General features: G+C 36.4%; 1 protein-coding gene across 3 annotated transcripts in view; it reads left to right on the forward strand.

The window, feature by feature from the left end:
* The first annotated feature begins 6 nt into the window (after positions 1-6).
* Positions 7-26987, forward strand: part of Pcdh17 (protocadherin 17) — a 90915-nt gene continuing 63934 nt past the window's right edge. For all 3 annotated transcript variants that reach the window (XM_026788698.1, XM_005366054.2, XM_026788699.1), the window contains exon 1: positions 7-3291. In XM_026788698.1, the coding sequence (XP_026644499.1) occupies positions 727-3291 (2565 nt within the window). In that variant the 5' untranslated portion in view covers positions 7-726. The remainder of the gene's footprint in view (positions 3292-26987) is intronic.

The following is a 26987-nucleotide window of genomic DNA, read 5'->3' on the forward strand; positions in this document are numbered from 1 at the left end:
GCCGCTGCCTAAGCCAGCAATGCAAGATTAGATCTGTAAATGCAGCAATACACTGCCTGAAAGCCGACCATCCTGCACAACGAGCAGACATTTCTCTGCGTTCCAGGGGAAGCCTCAAATATACATATGTATCTGTGACTCTCTCTTCGTCCCTACTCATTCCCATCAATTTCCTCACCTATTACGAGTAACTAAGGATTCCACTTTCCGATTTGCCTGGAGACACACCTCCCTAAGCCCTCCCCCAACCCGATTCGAAGAGTATATTCTGTAGGCTGCTGGAGGGAGTGGATTTTGCAGCGCCTAGCGGGAGCGAAGGAAACCCACCAATTCTTCAGCTCATTATCATCTCTCCCAGACTCTATTTCCTTCTTATCGCCAGCATCATCACGCAAGTTTGAGCCTTCTGAAGTCCAGGCGGAAGAGACAAAGCCTTGGGCTCGCCCTCAGCCTTAGGAAGCCGCCGCCTAGCTCTGAGCTGCTGCAGCCTCGCTGTGCGGCTGCTTCTCACCCAGTGCGAATGCTGTAGATCAACAGGTTCGGGCAACTTGAGCGGAATAAGGAGAGACTGACTGGTGCCGCAGCCCGGGTGCGGAGGGAAGGAAGGACTCCCAGACTTGTGGCTCGCTCTGAGCTCCGACGCTCCGCCCCGGTTCTAGACTGGCGCGCACCCACCAGCTCGCACCTCCAGTCCGGCTGCTCCTGCTCCCACCCCACCGGTCTGGGATGTACCTTTCCATCTGTTGCTGCTTTCTCCTGTGGGCCCCTGCCCTGACACTCAAAAACCTCAACTACTCAGTGCCAGAAGAGCAAGGGGCCGGCACGGTGATAGGCAACATAGGCAAGGATGCCCGACTGCAACCCGGGCTTCCGCCGGCTGAGCGCGGTAGCGGCAGCGGGCGAGGCAAGTCGGGCAGCTACCGGGTGCTGGAGAACTCCGCACCTCACCTGCTGGACGTGGACGCCGACAGCGGGCTCCTCTACACCAAGCAGCGCATCGACCGTGAGTCCTTGTGCCGCCACAATGCCAAGTGCCAGCTGTCCCTAGAGGTGTTCGCTAATGACAAGGAGATCTGCATGATCAAAGTAGAGATACAGGACATCAACGACAATGCTCCCTCTTTCCCCTCGGACCAGATCGAAATGGACATCTCAGAGAACGCGGCACCCGGCACCCGCTTCCCCCTTACTAGCGCACACGACCCAGACGCTGGCGAGAACGGTCTCCGCACCTATCTGCTCACCCGCGATGACCACGGCCTCTTTGCACTGGACGTCAAGTCCCGCGGCGACGGCACCAAGTTCCCTGAGCTGGTCATTCAAAAAGCTTTGGACCGCGAGCTGCAGAACCACCACACTCTGGTGCTGACTGCCCTGGATGGCGGAGAGCCTCCGCGCTCCGCCACGGTGCAAATCAATGTGAAGGTGATCGATTCTAATGACAACAGTCCAGTCTTCGAGGCTCCGTCATACTTGGTGGAACTGCCCGAGAACGCACCCCTGGGCACCGTGGTCATTGATCTGAATGCCACCGACGCTGACGAAGGTCCCAACGGTGAAGTGCTGTACTCCTTCAGCAGCTATGTGCCCGACCGCGTGCGGGAGCTCTTCTCCATTGATCCCAAAACCGGCCTTATCCGCGTAAAGGGCAACTTGGACTATGAGGAGAATGGCATGTTGGAGATCGACGTACAGGCCAGAGACCTAGGTCCTAACCCAATTCCAGCCCACTGCAAGGTCACAGTCAAGCTTATAGACCGCAATGACAACGCGCCGTCCATTGGTTTCGTCTCCGTGCGGCAGGGGGCGCTGAGCGAGGCCGCCCCGCCTGGCACAGTCATCGCCCTGGTTCGGGTCACTGACCGAGACTCAGGCAAGAATGGGCAGCTGCAGTGTAGGGTACTAGGTGGAGGAGGGACTGGCGTTGGAGGCAGCTTGGGGGGTCCCGGTTCGGTCCCCTTCAAGCTTGAAGAGAACTATGACAACTTCTACACTGTGGTTACTGACCGTCAGCTGGACCGCGAGACACAGGACGAGTATAACGTGACTATCGTGGCCCGGGACGGGGGATCCCCTCCACTCAACTCCACCAAGTCTTTCGCTGTCAAGATTCTAGATGAGAATGACAACCCGCCTCGTTTCACCAAAGGGTTGTACGTCCTCCAAGTACATGAGAACAACATTCCAGGAGAATACCTCGGTTCAGTGCTCGCCCAAGATCCCGACCTGGGCCAAAATGGGACAGTGTCCTACTCCATTCTGCCCTCCCATATTGGCGACGTGTCAATCTACACCTATGTGTCCGTGAACCCCACTAATGGGGCCATATATGCCCTGCGCTCCTTTAACTATGAACAAACGAAGGCCTTTGAATTCAAGGTACTGGCTAAGGACTCCGGGGCGCCAGCACACTTGGAGAGCAATGCCACGGTGAGGGTGACAGTGTTAGACGTGAATGACAACGCTCCAGTGATTGTGCTGCCCACTCTACAGAACGACACAGCTGAGCTGCAGGTCCCGCGAAATGCTGGTCTGGGCTACCTAGTAAGCACCGTGCGCGCCCTGGACAGTGACTTTGGAGAGAGCGGGCGCCTCACTTATGAGATTGTGGATGGCAATGACGACCACCTGTTTGAGATTGATCCATCCAGCGGCGAGATCCGCACGCTGCACCCCTTCTGGGAGGATGTGACCCCCGTGGTGGAGCTTGTAGTGAAGGTGACTGATCATGGCAAGCCCACCTTGTCCGCGGTGGCCAAACTCATCATTCGTTCAGTGAGCGGCTCTCTGCCTGAAGGGGTACCGCGAGTCAATGGGGAGCAGCACCACTGGGACATGTCGCTGCCTCTCATAGTGACTCTAAGCACGATTTCTATCATCCTCCTAGCGGCCATGATCACCATAGCTGTCAAGTGCAAACGGGAAAACAAGGAGATTCGCACTTACAACTGCCGCATCGCCGAGTACAGCCACCCACAGCTAGGCGGGGGGAAGGGCAAGAAGAAGAAAATCAACAAAAACGATATCATGCTGGTGCAGAGCGAGGTGGAGGAGAGGAACGCCATGAACGTCATGAACGTGGTGAGCAGTCCCTCCCTGGCCACCTCCCCCATGTACTTCGACTACCAAACCCGCCTGCCCCTCAGCTCGCCCCGGTCAGAGGTGATGTATCTTAAGCCAGCCTCCAACAACCTGACTGTCCCGCAGGGGCACGCAGGCTGCCACACCAGCTTCACCGGACAAGGGACTAATTCGAGCGAGACCCCTGCCACTCGGATGTCCATAATTCAGGTAGGAGACTTTTAGGGTAAAGGGGACTTCACTTGAAAGCTGTTGGGAGTGCCCTCCCAAGACCTTTGGATAGCAGAAAGCCACATACATGGGCAGCAGCAGTGTGTCTGGGGTGGCTAGTAGTTAATTCAACATGGTTCACACCCTTGTCCCTGTGAGCACACTATTTTATTCAGAATCCCTTTTGTGCAAATACTTTAAAATACATGCCTTACCTCTACGGCATTTTTAAAGTTTATTTTTTACAGATTTTAAAATGATTACAACTGTTAATATTTATACTTCATTCTATCTACAGGACATTTCTTTCCATAATAAGATTCCTATGGTAGAATAAAAAAGTAATTCTCTTGAATGAGTTTTCTTCTATTAAAACCTTATGAAATTACTATCCCAAACTGGAGTTAACTTCTGGAGTACAGAATAGTCCCCAAGACAGTACTCTGGATCAACTTGAACAAAGTTTCACCCCGAGAAATTAGTCTTATACTTTGAAAGTGTTTTAGAGGCTTTATTCCCCACTTATTCCTTAACTAAACTCTCAGTTGATGCTTTGGAAGTGTGGCTGACATTCTAAAGTGCTTTGTACGTGTTAGGCACAGTGATCAGGAAACATCTTTGAAAGAATCTCTCTAGTCCCACAGTTTCCTTGCAAATTTCCTGTAGTAAATAGGGAATGAACAGTCTACTCCAAAGACTCATACAGGGAATGTAGTAGCACAGAATCCTACATTTCTTGTTTCTATTTTTGAAACATATAATTTTAACATGAAATGAAAATAAAATCATTGCCAAAAGCATAGGCATTGATTCCTTTAAAAAAAAAAAAGATGACTGGTGTGATGGTCTAGTCACCGTCTGGTTTCCTTTATTTACTACTGAGTGGTATCACATAGAAATTAATTCTTGGTTATCATAATATTTATAAGCATGTGTTGTTGCAAATTACCCCAAATGAGCATTGCTTGAATTTTCAATTCAGCTTAATCAAAAGTGACACTTGAGGTGGAAGTTACTTTGAAGCAAATGGACAGTCACCTGTCCATATTGTTATGCGGAAAAGTTATTATTGTCCAAATAGAGTGTTGAAGCTTTATAGTCCTGCTAATGTAAATCTTCCATGTCCTCATACTTAACAAAAGATATTGCCCATGACAGCAAAGTGAACCAGACTCAACAGGGATGGTGCTGTTGACTAATGAAGTATCAAGTTCCACCTTGTATAGTATTCACTGTATATGGATAATCTTGTAACCATGGATTTAAAGTTTATATAAAACACGAAAGAAATTCTCGACTCTAAAACCGTAGCTGCTAAGAATGTCTTTCTCTAATTGTATGAAATTGATATTTATGGTCACTAACATCTCTACAGAGGGAACTATGATAAAATGCTTATTTATAGATTGCTATAGTCATTTTGGAACTGTAAATATATTGTATAGCTTTTCTCTATTTATGCACTGGCAAGGTTGTCACAAAGGGCTAGGATTTAATCGTCTACTTTAAGTGCTGTGACTTGCATTCTCATCTAGTTTCCAGCATTAAAAAATATCATCAAGTCAAGTTGGTACTTTAAAACTCTCAGCAAGTCTGGCTTCTCAGACAGACAAGTGGAGAAGACTCTTGAATAGAAATATCCAAAGATTTGGAGGAAGGTGGTGCTTATACTGTGTTAACAACTTTGCCCTTGAAGCTGGTCTTTGGTTACGGGTGGTAGTCGTAACTTCTCCCTAAGAGTAAAATACATGCCAAGAAAATTGCAAAAACTATCCAACCCCTCAGATAATTTAATCAGAAAATAGAAAACTGGCTCAGTATTCTTTTACTTTTAAATTTCAATCTATTCCACTACAGTACAAAATGAACTTTAGAGCTTACATTTTCCCCCAAAGAGTCTTAATTTCTCTTAAAAATATCTCAATGTAAAAAGCTAACAGTTATTTCCCATTTCATTAAAGGATGAAGTATAAAATCCTGATTAATGAATCTCCTTGGAAATGAATAATATTGATATTATGAAAACCATAATAAATTAGCCAGTTACTATGCCCCCCCTTTCTTTCCCTTAACAATTGTACTGCAAACACCTTTTGCTCAGAGGAATTATGAAAATCTACAGGAATCCCATTTGTCAGTGTGCGCATAATTTAACCTGAAGAATAAATATGCTACTAATTTCATGTCTCTTTCTAGAGGTATATTCTTATTCCACAAAATCAAGTTGGACCAACAGCCAGTAGCTCTGTTTTATCTTTATTTTCCAGTACCTTGCATGGCGTTTTGAAGGTGCATAGTGTTCATTTATGAACAGGTTATTTATGAAAGTTTCATAGCTGTGCTTTGTACGAGATAATATGAAATGTAGGAACTTTGGAGCTGGAAGTCTCCCATTACAGTTAAAGCAAAAACTTGCTTAAGTCTGAAAGTATTTTGTTCGCCAGACCTAAGGTTTATGCTTGTAGTTTTTGTTTCATTGTAGGTGCATGCATATTATTAACAAAGATTTGTGAAAAGATATTTTATTTTTATTAAACTTTGTGGATTTGTACAAATAAAATCAGGCTATGAAGCATTTAGACTATAGACATGTTTCAACAACAAAAAAAACCCTTAATAGCACAGGAGTCATAGTATTAAAGTTACAGTGAAAATTGTGTTTATTTTAAGGTATAGACATTGTTTTGAAGAATAGAAACACAGATTATTAGTAGGAGGTAAGGTAAGCTATTGTATAAACATCACATCATTTTCCATTGCAGTTTTCCATGTGTATTATTTCATTGGGAGACATAAAATATAGCATTAACATAGAAATATTTACCAGTTCTGAATGACTGCTATCGTGGCTTACTAAGAACAAGCCCACCCTCGTAATACCAGGGGTAAGGGAGATGAAGGCAGCAAATCAGTCAATCAGAAGTTCGAAGTCATTCTTGTTAATACCCAGAATTTGAAGCTAGCTTGAGATATATGAGCCCTTGCCTTGAGGGAAAAAAAATAGTAAGTTAAGTCTTTGGAGATTTCTCAACAGGTGTTTTCAGTGAAGTCCTCACTGAGAAGAAAGGAAAAGGCAGTGACATCTTTCTGATGATAGGGTCCCCTGGATTTTGCCTTGTTTCTTTTTATTTTAGATATCTGTGTTCTCCTACAGGACCTACTAAAATCAGTTTTGATATAGTCTCATAGAAGAAAGTATACTAGCCCAGAAAAAATTTTTCCTAAAATAAAATTTCAAAACCACATAATTTTACAAATCAACCTAAAAATTAATTATGTCCATTCACTTCAGAGCTCTCATGAAAAAGCAATAAAGTTCCTTTGAAACTTTACGGCTTATGACAGAATTATAGCAAATATGAATTAAGCACAATATTGAGTGTAAATGAAGTAATAAGGATATGGTAAGTGCCTAGAGTCAGCCCAAATACGTAAAACTGAGATAGAGTTGCAAAAGAACAAGATACCGTAAAGAGTTAACTGTATCTTAGAAAAGATGAAGGTTGAAGAGTCTTTAATAATGATGTCATTTACTGTCTGTCCTTATTCCCACTTCTCGAACAGGAGATTCTCGAATGTAGATTCCTGTTCATATGAGTCCCCAGGCCCACACAAACTCTTTCAAGGCGTGTATTCCCTTAAATTAATGATTTCAGCAAAAGATCCACAGTATAAATATTTTTTTTCTGTCACTTCAGATTTTGAAGATATTTTGCTTCAATTTTCCTGCTAAGAAGGTAACACTTGATTAATCTCCCGCAGTCATCACTCTTCATAAAGTATATAATCCTTACTTATGAGGATTATGTTGGATTGAGCAGGAAAAGGGTTGGCACTGTCATACTGCTTGTCTCCTGGGATATTTTGCACTTTTCTTTTTTCCCCCCTCAAAGATTGCTCAAAACATTGGAAGATTAATTTCTACTTTAGTTTAATGAGCAAGCATACACTATCAGACATCTTTGCTTCCTTATGCATTGAAAATACATGGAGTATTAAACAATCTAAAATCTAGCCAAGCATTAAGTGTTTGAAATCTCTTTGTAGGAGAGTTTAAGTTTTTTTGTAAAGTTCTAAACTTACTACTAGTGTTCCTATTAAGAATCCAATATTATTTTTAAATATGTGTGTTTCTGTGTATACTTGGCCTCCAATGTAAATGTGTATGCATTTCTCCATTTCCCAAAAAGGAAAACACTTCAAAACTAGAAGACACAGAAATTTATTTTTAATATCAGGTGGCATAAAACTCTTCATGAAGTAAGAAGTTTATTACCTAAGATTTCAACAAATTTTCCAAAATGACAGTCAGGTGGATCATCCTCACACTAAAATGAAAATTCATCATGTTGTGATTGATTGCAGAACCAATTCGATTCTTTATTTTACTTCACTTGTGTGGGTGAGTCATGTTATTTCGATACATAGTGTTATGTGCACACTTACATCAAAGATTTTGAAGTTATACCCTTAACACCTTTTCTTATGTAAAATTGTATAAGATAAAAATATGGCCTGAAATCTTACCTCAGCTTTTCAAATTTTTTATAAAACAGTTTGCATTCCTTAAAACAGGAATAACCATTAATTATATTGTTCACTCGCAGAAAGTTTTGTCTATTAAGTCAGGGTTATAATAGGTAATGTGTAGTCTTCACAAACTTGCAGTGCCTAGAAATAGCTTTATATGTGCATTTAAAATAATTACTCTTAAAATAACCCCAAACTATCACCTCAGTGAAATAATTATGCTTATTTTAAGAGGGAAAACATTCAACTTTTGGAAGTGAAGGTTAAGTGTGTTTTAGTGCAGTGTCTTACTACATCATGAGACAGCACTATTGCCAGGTCTGTGATCTGAAATTTCTCATCGTGAGTACTATTTATGTAATGTAGTGCAACAGAAATGCATAAGCGGTGTTTATGAGTTTAAAATATCTGAAGATATTAAAATTAATAAAAGTCTACTTGCCTTTAGTAAGGCTGGCCCTGCCTACGTTTATTAAAATATGAAGAAGTAAACTTTTGAGGAAAGTAGTTATATGTATACTTATGCATTTATTATCTATGCATCTGAATATTTTCAGTACCTAATATGTATATAAACATACAAGCACAAATATCTCATTTTATGGGTTGTAATTCAAAGCAATTCACTCTATAAAGAACAGCTAGGACCTATATTTCCCTGTGAAAATAAGACATGATATCTTAAAGCTCCGGTGGATTACGGAAAGTAAAAACAAAAGTCAGGCAAATGTTGTTGGGTACTTTGGGGACTGGTGGGGTGGCTGGAAACATTAAAAACATATGGTGTAAGGTTGATGATGAAAGACCAAGAGAAAGAAGTCCCTACAGCTGGGCTCAGACCAGTGAGGAAATGAAACTTAACTCCCTGAAGCAGGGAAGTCTTGCAATACACTCAATAGTGGGTACATTCTTACAAATGCACCTTCTAATTATGATATTAGTCATTGCTCTAGAATGTATTCCCCTAGGTAATATGTCTGTTTAATAAATCCCACAGGGCATTCCCTTAAAGTCAGATCTTAGTAAAGCATTAGTGAAGTGATTTCTTTGGATTAAATTCCTTCAACCAATGATGTATAATTGTTGGAGAAAAGCATACAGTTCATTTTTTTTACTTATCATTTTGATGATAGCGTGACTTCTGCCACCCACTTACAAGACACTTTCGAAGTTCATCAGACCTACACTAATCTATTGTCAACCTACTTTAGTAAAGGAGACTTTGACATGAATTCCCCTCAATGGCAGCATACAGTATTTTACTGCAAGTCATAGCTTTCACCGCTAGCTTTGACAGTGATGTATTGCTATCCTTTGGTCTCTGGAAATAAATCATCTATAATAAAGAAGTCCTTAATGGCATCAACATTCTCACTGTGACTAAGCAGAAATATGCTCTTGCTTCGTTGCTACTGCAGAGGAATCAGCTGAGCATTTTTTTGTGCAGCATTAAGAGAAAAACTCCCAGCAAGATATAAATGCAAGTTATGGCTTTACAGGAGGCATGTTTCACTTACATGCCCTGCATCCTAATAGACTATGAGGCTGTTTTCAGGCAGTCTTAGAGGGAATTTGTTGATATACATGTGACACAGTATTATTTATCTGTTCTGGACTTACTGACATTCTGATTACTGGTATGTGTAGGCCTTGCTCTGGATCTATTCCAGACAGCTTTATTGTAGTGAAATGGTTCTTATGGTTCATTGAGCATCTACCATAACTGTGCTGAATATGATTGGCACGTTTGCATATATTTATTCAAAAAATAAGGCAGTTAAACAGCATAATTATGAGAAAATGAATCACGACAATAAAAGACTATTTAAGTTAACAAGCTTTGTGATCAAAGAATAAATACAGGTTGGAAAAATGAAACTTTATATGTAACTAATCTACATAAATAGACTTTGGTATGATTAGAAGAATGGAATATATTAAAATACTTTACTGATTTTAGGAATGCATTTTATTCAGGCATCTTGAAATAGCTCATGACCAATGTTATCTTATTTTCTTTATATTTAAATTCTATGAAATGGTCTCATTAACCATATTAATGCTAAATAAAATTGGTATGGTAAAGATAATATAATTTTAAAGATCCTGCTTGATTCAAAAAATACTCTGCCAAAGCAATATTTAATACTTTTAAACTTGTAATATCTTTATTGATTTTTAATTACTAAAGCACATTAAAGTGACTATTTAAAGGACAATTTCTTGTTTACTTCTTTTATCAGCTAAAAGCCAAAGCTTTTAAATTTGATTTCAAGTTTCAATGGTATACATTCAAAATTGTTTGTAGATATTGGCTGTTATTTGTAAGCATTTCTTTTTATGGTTACAAATCATGCTAATAAGCGTGTAGGTGATAGTGTTATTTTCTAAAAGGTTCCATTGCTATTTCAACAGCATTCACATATAAAACTTGAAATAAAACTTGAGAACTGACTAAATAACTCATGTCCTCTGCATAACTATGGTGCTATATACTTGTATATTTCATTTTTATTTTCATATAATAATTTAAAACATAGTTAATATGTAAGATATAAATATATACACTTATAACATTTCTGCCTGAACTCTTATGATTATGTGGGCACACACAATTTTAATATACTCCAGTGCAACTCAATCCAAGATTACAGTTTGATTGTATCCTAAATTAATATCTGTTTAAATTTATAGTTATTTTATTGCTTAAAGGGATCCATGGATTATAAAGCTCTGTTATTCTTATAATCATCATCTAGACTATGTTTTTAGCAAATTCATAAATTTGTTCTTCCATTGTAAATATTCTTATCCATTTTTTTCTCCCTTAATATATAACACTGTTTTTTAAACCATAGTTCTCAATATAAATGCCTTTGCTAGAGCTATTTAGTTTTCAAACACATTATTTGATCACACTACCATAAGATTATTGTATGACTGAATATTCAATGTTATTTTGGTTTTTTGCAGCAGCACAAAAATTGGGTATAGAATTAAGCTGCTTTTCATACAGAAAACAAATAATTTCCACTCATGTATAAAGTGCACTGTGTGCTTCTCATCAGTGCTTTATTTTAGTAGATGCTGTAATAATAAAAAATTAAGAAATCTGAGTCAGTTGCATATAAACTTACCAACAAAGTACTAAGAAAACTATCTCACTTCTTCGTTTTGGAAGATAAGAGAATTGGCTTTTATTTAAAGGAGTTATTTTCTAACCCAAGCCTGACAATTCCTTAATGATACATATTTTCAAAATTGTTAGTCACACAAATATTCTGACAACTTTTAAAATGGGTTGCTTTGAATACTAGGGTTACATTGTGAAAAACTGATAATATATCATTTAAATTTTGGTGATCTCTTTCTTGGCCTTGTTTTCTAGGTTATTTTGCAGTCTTTCATATATCCTAGGAAAGCTTTTCCAAGATAAACTCATTGCACCAAGAACAAACATAGATGCAAATTAAGTCACCAGAAAAAGTTTTCCACCTTTATTATCATTGTCATTGTGCTTAAATAAAGGATTACAGGAAAAGTCATCTCAACACTTTTTCATGGAAATAATTTGGTTGTTTGCTTAATTTTATTATCACTTGAATCTTTGCACAGCCTTATGTTGTAATAACAATCTCCCTCACTTTTTTTTTTTAAATCTCAAATTGGAATCTGACCTCATTATTTCAAAACACTGTCATTTAAGAAGTCAGATTTCAAGATATACTTGACATTTACCAGGCATCGAATATGTGAAATGCCTCTGTAAACCAAGAAAAGAGTTAAATTATTCTATGGAATTAAGTTATACCTAGAATGTTGTACAGAATTGTTGAGAGCAGATATGTATGAAAACAGAAAACAGTTCAGTATTGATTGAAGTAAACAGCTCTAATCTTGCACCTTTAATGATGGCATGCCATTGTTACTAGTGTTTGGGTCCTGACCTTTGGATGAAAACTGTTAGTTATACCTAGGTGATAATAAGTTTGAAAAGAAGACGTGATCCTTTTAAACAAACCAACACTTAGTGCAATTTTTAAGGGTTGTTATTAGAGGCCTGTTGGAAGATGTCGTCCTGATATTCGATGTGCTGATATCAAAAGCCTGAATAGTGAGAAATGAAGACAAGAGGAGGAATGCACTTAAGATTTTTTGCCTTTCTCTTTTTTTGTTGTTTTTTTAAAAATAATCAAGACAATTACACAGTAATCTGGGTTAGAATGCGTGCCCAGTTCCCCATCTTCAAACCCAATTTGTTACCACCTGTGGCTATTTCTATTAAAAAAAAAGAAAGAAACATAATTACTATGAGTCTCAGCAGTCTTAGAGTAAATTTTTGCAATTACAATACCTCCCTCGGGCAGATGTGTGAAAACGGTAGATTAATTCCTGCCAGGATTTTAGGTTTGGTGTCTACCTATTAGAGTGAGTGTTTGCTCTGGATAAAGGTCATGTCAGTGTTTCTGTAGCAAATCTCCAGAAATAAAGATCCACAAATCAGCCATTAAATTTTGCCCTAGGCCAAAAGCTGACATGTAACGACTCAGGAATGGAGTGGATAATAGGCTTCCATTTCCATCCTTCCAGGCCTAAGTTAGGTTTGAAGCAACACAGTAAGAATAGCCTGCTGTCCCGAGAAACAGAATCAAACACAACAACAGAAGCAACACAGTAAGAATAGCCCGCTGTCCCGAGAAACAGAATCAAAGTGTATCAAGTGAGTCGAAGCTGTGGTAGTAATTTTACTTTATGCTTGCTCTCAAAGGCTCCCTGAAACCCGAGAGTTTAAAAGACTGACAATAAAGAAATTAGAACTCAAGTCTTAACAACTTCTTTCTTTCCGTCCATATCTTTCCTGCAGAAGTGGTGGTGCTGGGTAAACCCTGTTCTTGTTAAACACCTAACTGATCAAAACACAGCTTAGTGAATTCTTTTAAATTCCAACAGTCTTCCATGTCTGCTTCAGCATTAGAATAATAATATTCAATTAATTTATCTTGTCCAGGTAGAAGAATACTTGATGATAGGTACCAACTCTATATTTTATGACTATATTTGATAAAGCACATACAGTGTGTGGTATAAATATAAATTTTAAAAATTGGGGTTCTTTTGTAATGAAATAAAAACTTCTTTACTTAAGAAGTTTCCAATGATCACCAATTTTATATGTTAAAGCTCGAACAATAAATATCTAGTCTATAATAAATATGTAGATGTATACATAAGAAGATAAATTATATATGGGAGCAGAAATGGAAATAACAACCTCTTGATAAATAATTTGAGGGCAATATATTTTGACAGTTTTCTTTTATATTGTTACTTTTTAAATAAGAGAATTAAGAAGTTTTATGTGTTTACACAGATCTATTGCAAGATCATAGAGGAAAGTTGGTGTTCAAAGGTTGCAGTTTTTATTCACACCAAGCTTTCTTAGTATTTCTTAATACTATTTATAATATACATACATACACATGCATATGTATACGGAATTCAAAGAGACAATAGTGTTGATTGTCGCTTATTTAAATATTTCTTATTCTTTGCTATAATTTACACAGCATTACAATTAAGCCAGTGTTACATGAATTTACTAAAGCTGTCTCATCTAGCTGTAATCAATTAATAATCTGAAATAATCATGTTGTTTATATTTTGAGGTGCTCACATGCAAATACTTTCCTAAATAATTTTTAAATAAGATGAAGTAATGGTTAAACTATAAACATCTACTCAGAATTGCTGAGGTTATAATTTTATGGTTTATTGCTTTGGTTGGTACATGATGTCTGTCATTTGATAATTTAAATAGAGAATTACATTGAAATTATCAAATATGCGTAAAGTAAGCTCAGAAAAATGTTCACAAAATTTCAGATTCTGCTCACTATGTAGGTGCAGATGTAAATTTTATACTTATATTAAAAACCATTTATAGGAATTTCATGCTGCCTAATTTCACTTATTATTTAACTCTCAGTCACAGTGTACACTTCTTTGATTCATAATCATTAATTCAAGGAATAAATTGTAAAATGGTTTTAAAGTTTAAAATTAATTATTTTATGCTATTTTAAAACTTAATTGTTATCCATCTGAGTTCTGTTTGCAAGGTTCATATCAAACTATAAGGGAGTTTGACAAAATAAAAGCTACAAGAAAATTGAATTTTCAAATCATGTTAAAAGTTCATTCAGGACTGAGGGTGTATCTTAGTTGTAGAATAGTTTCCTAGCATGCAAGGCCCTTGGTGTAACCTCTAAGCATAAAAAATAAATATATTGTCATGTGTACTTAACAGGAGTACTAGAGCAGAAAGTAAAAGAAAATAATGAAAATGGACATATAATTATAATTTTAATGTTTTTGATATATTTTAAATTTCATACAGATGGCAGAGACTTCTTGGAAGATTAAATTAATAGTTTTAAATATTGCAGGAGGCAAGCCTGCAGGTAGCGAATACTCACTGTTGACATTTATGTCCACACTTCCCTAAACATTGTGATCCAAGTCTATCTACGAATTCATTCTTCAACATTGGCTTTTTGGAAGAAAAGCACATTGACAATCATCTTACTGAAGGCAGACAATTCAGATGGGTGCTGCCAGGAAGCCTGTTTTCTTTGTTATTCCAAGAGGATTGAAGCAGGTGTTTTCCCTAACACTCTAGACCAGAAACCGGACCTGTCATACACTCTCCATGTTTTATTTATTTCTCTCTCTATGTCTTTTCCTTAAGACATTTCACATACATGTTCACGCAATCTTTTTAAAAAGAATAGAGCTGAGTTATCTCCTATATCTGCAAATTTTAATGATTTGGGGAGTACCGGAAAACTTTATAAGAACACATGTTTTCAATCATTTGTGAATTTTTTCACAAGATTTATAATTTTAAAGTTGTCATCTTCTTAACAACAGTGAAATGCTTTTAATCATTTGGAACTGTCATTTAAGACGCTTATATGGGTATGACTGCAATCTTACTACTTGGACATTAGAGGCAAGAACATCCCAAGGCTTAGGCTAGGCTGAGTTACGGACTTAGATGCTTTCTCAGCCAGCGTCTGTAGACCTACCTCTGTACTACAGCACATTTCTAGCGCATCCAAGCCCTTGAGTTCCATCCCTAGCCTCAAGAAAAAAGAAGTGCATAATAACGAGGTAGTTGTATGGAAGTATTGCTTTTGCCTAACATGACAGTTCTTCTTGTCTTTGCCATGTTGATCTTTTTTCCTATGACTTTCCAGGGGGAAGTATGTATTTCATTTATCTTTTAAAGTTTCTTGAATATTTAAATCTATGGAATGCTTTATATTTGAAGTTCATATATATAATGACAAAACATGATGGTATTTATCACTAGAGTAGCGTAGCTGCATTATATTTGTAACAGAGATTGATGTAGTTAATTTTTCAATATAGAGATTAATATGTACAGATCGAATTAAAGAGTTTCTTGTATTTCATTTTGAAAATACACTTAAGTAGACCAGAAAATTTGGAATATTAATTAGAATAAACAATTTCTCCATTTTTTAATATCTAGAAAAGAGTATACATTTTAAAAATAAAATGTTGATTTTCCTTTATATGAAAGCAATAAAATAAATTTTACAATAGGAGTTCCCCCTTTTTAATCCTTCCGGCAGGAATGTGTACTAAAAGATCATCGACGACACCCCCTTGCAACCGGCCACATCAAAAAAAATTAGGATGTTTACCTTAAATTTTGCTTTTTAGTAAACTCTTCTGTTTACAGCTATGCATATCAGTTCATACCAGCATATTCATTTATGATACGAATTTCCTACTTTTTAACTTGAAATTTCCCATTGAGTTTCAGTATGTATAAATTTAGTGTTTACATGAAACATTCATGATTTTAATATAGAAATGAAATTTTCAAGGAAATGTCGGTCCTTTAAGAACATTGGAGTGTGGGTTTGGAATTTCAGGATGGATAATGACATGCTGAAATGGGAAAGAGGAGGAAAGGATTCCTGGTTCAGTGTCCCTTGGAAATATACTGATTTGAGAAGTGGAGTGCCATTTCACTTGGTTAATTGCAATCCCCCATCATCTTGTTAGGACATTAGGGTGCAATCAGCATGGTTCAGGAAGGCAGTGAAAATCCAATCTTTAGCTTTCATTGCACCCATCTGCTCCCAGGAAATGTCATTAGAAATTTGAGCCCATGACCTTTCGCTTCCATTTGAACTACAGATTCAGAGCTGGTGTTTTCATATTGAACATTTTAGGAAAATTTGGTGATCACTCTTCCCTGCACACTTCTAACCTAATTACCTTTTTAAAAAAAACTGCAAAACTAAAATCAAACTTAATGGCCTGGTGTTTATTTGACGAAGAATTCACAAAGTTGTTCCATCACACGCCTGGTTAAAAGCAGTTGATGCTCCTCATCATGAAGGTCTTTTTAACTAAGGGGACTGTTCGAATTATGTCTGGTATTTTTTGATAGACCTTGCTTCTCTTTGATTATTATCTGGCTCCATGACATCCTTAATTTATGCTTAAAACATCTAACTACAATAAAATTGCATGCTAACGCCTATGAAAAAAAATCTATTTAGTAATTTATGTAGTTATCATGAGTTTTGAAATTTTACTCCCCCTTGGCCTTTTTTGTCACCATACATAGGATAGTACAGAAATTTCCTAGATTACTTTTGTTAGAAGGAAGAAGCATGATAAAATTACGGGCCTATCATAAGAAGTGAATTATACAAATTGATGAAGATTTCCTGTCAACATGCATGCACTTCTTTTCTCAGTGAAATCCATCTAACTTGAAGAAGACTCATGATAAGGGAGGTGATTTTTTTTTCAGTCCATGAGATCAAATTTCTGAAATATTTATATAGTGGCAAGCTGTACACAGTTTAACCTTATATTCCCATTTCACAGCTTTTCTAAATATTTCAAAACTTGTTAAGTTAGAGACTGATTGTTTTGGCATCCTATCCCCAATAATAGGATTCAGATATTTCTTATTTACAAACTTGTCCTGTTAATGACATCCGTTATATTAGATCACGGAGATACTGAAACAGGAGATTGCATCCAAGGGATAACTGACAGGGAAGCTTCCTATAAAACTTTGTAAATTTGGTCTTTATTGACTGCATAATATCAAGAGAACACATATCACAAGTGGAATATGTAAATGTTTTAGATGGCATGCTGCTACCTTTTATTGTGAAGTGGTTATTGCTCTGATCCCTTGTACTCTTATTATAATCTTATATCAAGCCACATAAGACCAGGCTTCTGCTCTTTAAAATACTGCTTTCCGCGTTCTATCAATGGCAAAGCATACTGTCAATTGACATGTGGAAGTATTTTAAATGCACTCGTCTGGGTTTTTAAAATGAATAGAGGCAATGCGGAGTAATGTAATAATGTGTCATGATTTTCATTGTGCATATTTACTGGCTCTGCAATAATGGAAAACAAGCTTATTGCTAGGCTTTTAGCTTGAGCTATTATGCACTATGGTCCTCATGCTCCATTTTGGTATTTCTGTGATTCTGCTTCCTCAAAGAAATGGTATCAGGATTCTCAAACTTAATGAGATTAGGGTATGTGTTTCATTTTTTTTATTTCCTATATTAAAGGCCTAGCATTTATAAACTGATTATGCTTGAAACAATACATGTACTTGCAGAGAGAAAACCTTATTTTTCAACCTGTATATGACAGGTTGAAACTCTAATTTCCCTATTTTGACGAAAAGTCAGGAGAAAGTAGGCTCTGTGGAAAATATTTCCTGCTGTCTTATTTCTTTTTGAGAAAATTATGTAAACTGTGTTGTGTGTCCTTCCAAAGAAAAGTATAGAGTACTACTAAGAAATTGACCAACTAAAATATTAAATATTACTTTTAAAACCCATTGAGAACTTTGAGAAGTAGGGGTGAGATATCCATCTATTAGATTTCAGGCTCCGACTTTTGTAAGATGATACATCTACTCCACTAGAATTTTTGTTTCTAGACCTGCATTGTTCAGACTCGGGTACTTACTAGTAGTCTTATGTGCCCAGATTTTAACTACTCTGTCACTTGAACTGGGTCCTGTAAAATTCCTCATGGGATGGATGTCCTACACATGAAAATGGGACTAGGTTCTCCTTTTCTGCAAGGGCTTGACCAAGTCTTTGAAAGATTGTCTATCCAGAGAAACTTCCTTTAAGGAACACACACTTAGCTATCATAAAGCCCTAATATGCCAACTACATGACTTCCTCCTGAAGTAATTTTCCATTGTTGATAGTTTTCAGTGTCTCCACATTTCTTTAAACAAAACTAACTCCCCAAATTTAATGAGAAAATCTCACTGTAAAAATTCTACTTAAAACAACTTACTAAAATTGCTTCTGGAATATACTGAGGTTTCATTCATAATTGTCAGCTGAAAATAGAACAGGTTTCATCGTTATTTTCAGTTACCTCAAATCTAAACAGGTTTAAGATTATCTGTATTTTTTTATTGATCTTCTTATTGTGAATTGACATTTCCCCTGCTGACAGGTTACTATATTCACTATTGAGCTGTTGTGCCAGTCCTTGATGGGATGAAAAAATACAAAAAAAAAAAATATGCCTTTTAACATTTATAATGTGAAAGATTTTTAAGGTTTAGGTATGGCCTAGTACAAGGATACAGGGAAGGGACTAATTTCTACTTTATACAAATGCACATGTTCACAGAAAACTTGGTTTTTTCATGTATGATCTGAGTGTATTATATTAAATTGTGCGTCTCTTATAAGTGTATGAATAAGGCACAGGCTTCTTCCCATGTTGAAAATGCAGTTTTATATTGTCTCTCAATGGGGGAATTCTGGGTCAGTCAATGGATATGATTCATTTCATCAGTTACTCTCCATAGACAGATTGTTTACAATAAAGTCTATTCCCATGATTCCTCCTTTAAAAACATACAGCTCTGAAGTCTAGGCATAGGTGCTTCCTTGTTTATGATTTTTATTTTTTTATGAACTATAACATCATTTTTCTTCTTATGGTGGATAGAACAATAAAATTTAATATGATCATTCGTATTATGAAGCACATTTTCCATACTAACTAGGTATTATGGAAATATTAACACATACCACTCTGATTATTCTCAAGAACGATAAAACAACTCTGAGCAGCTAAACCTCAAGGAAGAATTATGCAGACATAATTAATAAAAAACTGACATTGCAGTTGACCTAAATCCTAGCAACCATATAAGAGAAAATCAATAATTCATATCATATAAGAATTTTATTTCAGAACACTTATGACTAATGTATTAACTTTACTGAAATAATTTGTTGTATTGCAAATACTCATTTTTATATTCCCTAAATTATGATTTGTCTTTCTTGCTTTGTTTTATAAATAAATATTTTAGGAAAGTAACTAATTTTTTTAAAAAAATACATTGCTAAATTTGGATTCCAGAAATCTCAGTTTTCTTAAGCTAATAAATTAAATTTTGAAGGGAAATAAAATATGTAAGTTTTCTTAATAAACTATTTTCTGTTCTTTAAACAAGGAGGCCTTGAGGGGATAGAAGGTTCACAACATGTCAAAACATTTCTGCGAAAGAATTATAAAACAGTGAATATTAAAAGTATCACTACAAGAACTAGAAAATTTCTCAGTGGATAAACTGCTTTCTGATCCAGCATGCAGACCTTAGTGTACATCCCTGCTACCCAGGTATAATGCCACATGTGACACTTAATGATACCTGCATTCCCAGCTCTGTTTAGACAGACAAGGGAGAGGTGATGGTGATTGTTGGCCACTCAAACCTAGATGAATCAGGGAGCTTCAGGTACAGTGAATGAACTTCTCTGGAAATACAATGTGGAGAGTTATTGAGCAAGACACTTAGCATACTGGCTTTAACACGCAGGCATACACACACTCGCACAAACCCATGGATACGCATTCACTTAAAAATCAAATTTAAAAATAAGATTGCATTTGAAGTCATCCATATGCCCTTTCTTATTTATAAATTGAAGTTTGGAGGTTTTATCCACATGTATCCAGGAAGTTCCTCTGATGTAAGAATCAGAATTCTTATGCTATTTAGCGTATTATTTTCAAGAGCATATATGATCAGAATACAATACAATGTGGATAACTGGTGCTAACTCAAGTGAACCCCTGAGCCTCAGATCAATTTGGAGGAAAATTCTTTACATCATTTACACATTGAATCATTGAACATTTCCAGAACTGGTGGAGAGCACAGGGCCATGGCTTCTTTCTCTAGCTTGCCTTGTAGAGTAGAAGTTGCTTCAAATTGGAAACTGCAGAAACAGTCTGTGCTTGTCATAATTACTCACAGAATTGCTTATTGTTCTTTCAGTCTTATCCAAACCGACATTTTTATACATGGTCATTCAAAGCATAATCATTATAGGAGCAAAGTCATTTGATACTGCGTAGCCTGGTATTGGAAAAGAAGAGACGCTTGACCAACAATTATCAACTGGAGAAGAATCATAAGCCCATAAAATACAAATAAACATGATGAATATAAAAGAGCAAAGTAGAATAGTAAGTTTAGTGCACATAAACGTCAGATGAGTCATGTATGACATGAGGAATTAAAAGAAATTTAATTCACATTTACTTATAGGGGCTTCAGTCACCTCCACAGAAAGCATTTTCCACTATAAAAAGGCAAGGATAGTATCCTTATTGTTACTCCAGGTGAGGATGAGTGGAAATATTGGACTTGGAGGGGTTGCTGTACCGTGGTATGATCACCTTGTCAAGCAGGGGAGGAAGTATAGCATTAAAAGAACACACCATGGATGTGAGACAGTGCACCCTTTGAAGTAACAGAGCTGAGAGCCATGTCACTGGGGGAAGAGACACAAAAGCCCAGTTACTTACGCTTATCATAAGAGTTCTCTAGAGGAATTTGTAACATACTTCAGGAAGCCTGCTGTGTCTAGGTGCATTTTATTTTCACGTGTTCCCATGGTGGTACTATTTGTATGGTTTTAAGTACTTCAGAATTGAACAGAAACATGCAACAGATCAGCAAACCCTGGCTTCCACTTTAAAAATATAAGCAGTTCTTTCAGTCAGGTGCTTTTCAAATGTACACACGATGAGGAACATTTATATCCTAGAGAGAAAAAAAGTTATAATTTTTGTTTTTCTTGGCTATAACCTAACTAAAATAGTGCAAACATCAACATTTCATACCATTTTTAAGTACAGAAAGATATGCTAAATACTTCAATTATCTAAAAATTGAGATATATCTAAAACATATTTTTTTCCTGAAGGCTAGATGATTAACCCTTTAGGGTATGTGATTAAAGCAGTCTCTTGTCTTGACTCTGTTGTATTACTGAAGCATAAAGGCAGCCATAGGCATCTTGGGATTACACGGACATGGCAGTATTCTGATACAATTTTGCTATTAAAAGCGCAAAGAGCCATGGGTTAAAGGCTATTGTAAGGCACCAATGACTCAGCAATCTTGATGTTTTTAGTTGTTTGCTCGGTTTGAAGTTGTGTATCTGTAAATAATTTAAGCCATGTTAATTCTGAACAGTTTCAACTGTTTCAACAAAGTGAAAGTAGCAGATTAAAATTCTAAGCCAGAGTATCAATGATCTGAGCAACTGTTTTAGTAAGTAATTATCATATCAGGACAGTTCTTCCCTTGGAGGAAGAAATTTCTTGGAAAAAAATAACCAGGCAAAGTAAAATCTGCACACTCTTAGGACAGGATATTTAAATGACAGGGTGATAAAAAGCAAGATCCTTCTATTCAATTTTTTCCTTAACAATATCAGTATTAGCAGTAAACTTGATTTTAATTTCATTATGACTCCCTAACTAGAGGAGACAGTTCCTTTTGAATCATACATAATGAATTTTATACTTACTATTATACTTAATAGAAAAATGATATCCTACTAACCCCAGGATATTATATCCTAGTAATATCCTATGAACACTTAGTAATGTCTGGAAATCTGGAAATATTCCTTGTTTTGTAAGACTCCTTCCTAAACAAGAGTCCACCATTGCTTGTATATTTTATCTCCATATTCTTCTATTCGGTCTTAAATCACTCATGTCTTGAACCAGGAATTCATTCTAATGGATCAACACTTTGAAAATTCAAAATTCTGCATCCCTTTTGGGACTTGTTTTTGCTTTACAGAAAAAATTTTCTTTGAAATCCATAAAAAGGTTGAAGACTTTATATTACTCATAAGTATTTACTAACCGTGGTAAAATGCACTGACAGTTGATGAGTTGGCTAACTTGTTTATACCTACCAATAATTAATTCCCTATGCATATGCAGAGTTAGACAAAGAAAAATAGACAGAAATCCATGTACCAATTTCACATTGAATTCTCTATCTTTTATTTATTTATTTATTTATTTATTTATTTGCTAACTTAAATAAGAATTGGAATTCACCTATAATGGTGAGAACATGAGTTGATGATACAAAATTACAGAAAAAGTGTTCTCCCATTTACTTTTTTCTCTCAGTTACAAAATGCACCCTTATCAGAATAATAATTGACATTATCTACTGACTGATTATTTAATATCCTGTTTCATAAGACGACTGAACTATATTACATTCTTAACTCTTTTACCTTTGGTATCATGATGAAATAAGCAGATAAAATTGGCTCTCCTTTTAATTATATTTTTGCTTGGGAATTTTATATAATTACTGGTTAAACCTTATGTTTTAAACTTGATTTGTATTTCTAAGGTAAATGCTTAGAATTGCCTATGCTGACAATTTGTTTCACTATAATGTTGGTAGGCAATCACATGGTTAAACCTAATACATGCATTTGAGTTTTGATGAATAAATGTCCTTTTAAATTACTAGTCAGAGGGAAACAATCTAGTTATTAGAATTTTGTATATATGTATATATGCATTCAATACATGAAAACACTTTAACATGAAAGTGGAAAGTTAAAGGCAGAGGCACTTTTTAAGGATGATAATAGTACTATTTTCCTTAGTGTATAGCAGTATTTTTAAAAGACCTTTAAGGCAAGTTACATTAATTTCTCATTAGCTTATTTCTAAAAATATTGAGATGGCTCATTATTTCCCATCCTTATCTGAGAGAGACAGCATAGAACTGGAGAGTCATGGCAAGTCTCTGCCAAGTGTCACTGCTTGGAAATGAATTGGGTAGATGACAGGCTACTCCCTGGCAGTCCCTTAGCAGCAGTTTCTCTGTTTAAAATGAATGTGGACAATAACTCCAGTGTGTCTACTCTGGCAATTGAGATGAATGAATAATAAACACCCAATAATACTGTTTCGTAGATCCTAACATGAGACAGAGCACTCCTAACCCACCACTGCCAAATGTAGAAAAAATACTCCAGAAAACAGACACTCAAACTCAGTGTCATAGGGTTTACAAGCATCTTCACATTTCCTAAGTGAATTAGATGACTAAAAACTGGTTTGAATCTCCAATTCAGCTCATAAAAATGTGTCTGGCCAAATACATTAAAATTAACTAATTTCTGCTTTTAAGGGAATGCTTATCTATCAACAGATTTAACATTCATAGAGGTGATAAGTAAAATAATATGACATATTTATCACCTTCACTTTTCCTGTCTCTACATGCCTCGATGCCACTGGAAGAAGCTTTTTCAGAATTACAATACCTTTCTACTGGCCGCATATAATGTTTGAGTGCTTAGTCCTGCAGGCTCAGTTGTAGAGAACCCAGTTTATGTGTGACTTCTAGAGGAAAGCACCCTTAAGTTCTTTTTACAGAGATGGAAAGAACGCAGGCAGGGAAGAAGCCAGTCTCTAGAGACTGAGCAATAACAAAAGGCAGATTAGAGTGGATGCTGAACTTCCCCTGTCACCTGGACTGCAATCACAAAGGAAGAAGAAGGCCTTCAGAGTGTATTGAATGGAGGAGGGAGGGTGCTGGAAGAGGAACCATTAAGTCTGGTTTTGTTTCTTCCATAAGACAGCCAGTAACAGCAAATGCTATACCACTGCCAAGGAAGAAGCACTCCTAGACGTTAGTGGTAGATCAGTGTCCCTGCGTTTCAGGACTCAAAGCAGCCAACCTGTAAAGGGAATGAGTTACATTCTCTGCGCTGTATCTTTCTTTAGATAACAAAATAGCACTCATCTTACCTTTCCAGTATCTCAATTTTACTCTTGTCAAGGATGATCTTCTTAAAGGTTTATAAATTGCATAATTAAATTCTGGCACCTAAATTATTAAAGTTATCAGTGTCATTTATAGAACAGTTAACATTTGCAGAGGGTTTTAACACAGCACCATATTACCTTAAATTAGGCTAAGTCATCCTCACTGAGCAGTAGATGCAAAATTCTTTTACACGGTTAAACCATTCCTGTTTTCTTACTTTAAAGAACACAGGCTTTTGCTTAGCATGGTAAACGTATCCAGTGTTTTATTACCCCTTTAGTAAGAAAGCACAAATGTCTACCATACCATATTTGTGTAAAATGTATTATTCTGAAAACTACTGATAAATGTAGTTATTGCCGTACCTCCTGCACTTTAGAAATTCCAAAGCCATGGGTGCTGTCAGATAACTTTATAAGTAGTGGCTTAAAATGCTGTTGCCTGCTTCAGCAATGTAGAAAGAACTGCACCATATATTCTGTCGAAGGCAAAGCTATCAGAAGGAAAGTCTGTATAAAAAGAGTGAAAATGAATTATTTCCCTCTTAAGGCTCCCTGGTGTTTAGTCTGCTGCAAAAAGAATGCTTGTTAGCAGTGTGGAAAGCAGTGCCTTTGTATTAAAGGAAGCATTCAACTTGTTTTGTTTTCAAACCCTTGGCATCAATGTGTACAATCCACCTCGTGTCCCCCATTCAAAGGAATTCTTCAAACTTTCGCTCCCTTGTGACTGAATCCTGAGCATCTAAATTTCACCGCACCTCCAGCGGGATTTAGCCATGTGCAGAGAGCCACTGGCTTGCAGCAAACGTATGATATGTTGCCTCAACTCTCAATTAGTTTGTGAAATAGGTTGATTTCTTTATCGTGTTTACACAGAGTGAAAGACCTACTTTTTTTCACTTACGATTTCATTTTCTGTATCCAGAGTCTAAATGGACAGTCAGCTCATGTGTATTTATCAGAACACAGAAGCCAGTAGAGATGTCAATCTCCCCCAAGTAATCAATAAGTAAAACCTAATTCCATTCAATTTGTAAAAGGAGTCCCTGTAGATACAAGCATGGTAATTCTTAAATCTGTACGGAGACACACTTGAACTAGATGAGCAAAAACAATTTCAGAAAAGAAATCTCAAGATGAAGTCCCACTGCTGTATTGAAACTACACTAATAAGGACACTGTAGCCTTATCCCAAGGATGGAAACAGAGATCAATGGACCAAAAGAGACTGCAGCACAAAGGTCAGCCTGCACCAATATGGCAAATTGATTTTTGACAAAAATGCAACGTCGATTCAATAGCACATCAATGGCAATAGGCCTTGATCAACACTTCACATTTTTTACACACACACATGCACATGCACATACAAACACAAACACAGAAAGAGAGAGAGACAGAGAATGAATCACAGATCTTTGCATAAAGCCTGGAACTATAAAAGTCCAGAAGAAAAAAAACAAAAATATCTTTATTGTTTTTAAGCAGAACTTTCAGACATTACTAAAAAGCAAGATCCAGAGAAGTTAGAAAAGAACTTTGTTAAATTATAATTGTTAGTTTTGCTAACGACACTTGCTGAGATTTAAAGACAGGCCACTGACTTGTGGGATACTTATATTACAATGAACTCTCAAAATTAAAGGATCAGGCCAGGCAGTAGGATCATACACTTTTAACCCAGCACTCGGGAGGAAGAGGCAGGTGCATCTCTTTGAGTTCAAGGCCAGCCTGGTCTATAAGAGCTAGTTCCAGGACAGACTTCGAAGCTACAGAGAAACCATTTCTCCAAAAACCCAAATAAATAAATAGATGGATAGATACATGAAAAGATAATAAAAATTTTGAAAAATCCATTCATCGTATTTTATCCATAACCTATATGCATATGAAAATGTAACATCTATAATTGGTAATAAGGAGATTCTACTTAAATTCAATTTAAGAGTTACTACATGGTCCCTTTACTATATAAAATGTTGAACAGCAATTAACCAATATATTTTATACTCTTTTAAGATTGCAAATATATATATATATATAGCTATTCTGGAGAATATATGGTAATTTCTTATAAAATTAAATATATTTTTTAATTCCTAAAATTTTTGCCTCCAGATTTTCCCCTCATCAATATTATAATTACAAATATTTGCATGTGAATATTTGTAGAACATTTTCTCCCAAACTAAAATCAAGCCAGATATCATACAGGAAAATAAACAACTAGATGTATGTAAAATAAAATAGTTTTTAATTTATTACACTTATTTGTGTCTGTGTTTGTGTGTGTGTGTGTAGTTGTGTGTGCACATACATGGTCAAGCTTGTGTTTATGTGTCGGGAAGGGGATAACTTGTAGGAGCTAGTTCCCTCCTTTTCCCAATTTTTTCCTTAGGGAAAAAAATCTTTAGGTAGCATTTTTAGCAACTGAGCCATCTTGCTATCCTGAAATATTATTTTTTAATAATAAATGAACTACCAATGCAATAAATTAGGTTGAAGTAAAAAAAAAACCCTAGTTCTCTGATATTGTAAACCATTTGATTCCATTTGTAAGATGTTACTATTATATATAGTATATAATTATGGAGACAAGATCAGTAGTTGTAGGTGAGCAGAAGTGGTCAGAAAGAACAAGAAGAAACTAGAGTGATGCTCAGCTTACTTGCTTGAAGCTACAGATGCTTAAGAATTCATAGAACTATGTGCTCCTGCAAACTCTCATATTGCAGTATAGTAAGTGAGAAGCAAGTGATAACAGCTGGAGCATATCTAGTACCATCATCTGGAGAGGTTGTCTGGTGAGGTCCTTTCTCGCTCTGTGGTGGATGATTATACAATTGAACATTATTTGAGCGAACATTCTCAGTGCAGAGTATTTCTGTTTGTGCCTTTTAAAAAGCTGCTGAGTCAAATGCTAAAATCTG

This window comes from Microtus ochrogaster, unplaced genomic scaffold (genome assembly GCF_000317375.1).
Source record: "Microtus ochrogaster isolate Prairie Vole_2 unplaced genomic scaffold, MicOch1.0 UNK6, whole genome shotgun sequence".
Taxonomy (NCBI): domain Eukaryota; kingdom Metazoa; phylum Chordata; class Mammalia; order Rodentia; family Cricetidae; genus Microtus; species Microtus ochrogaster.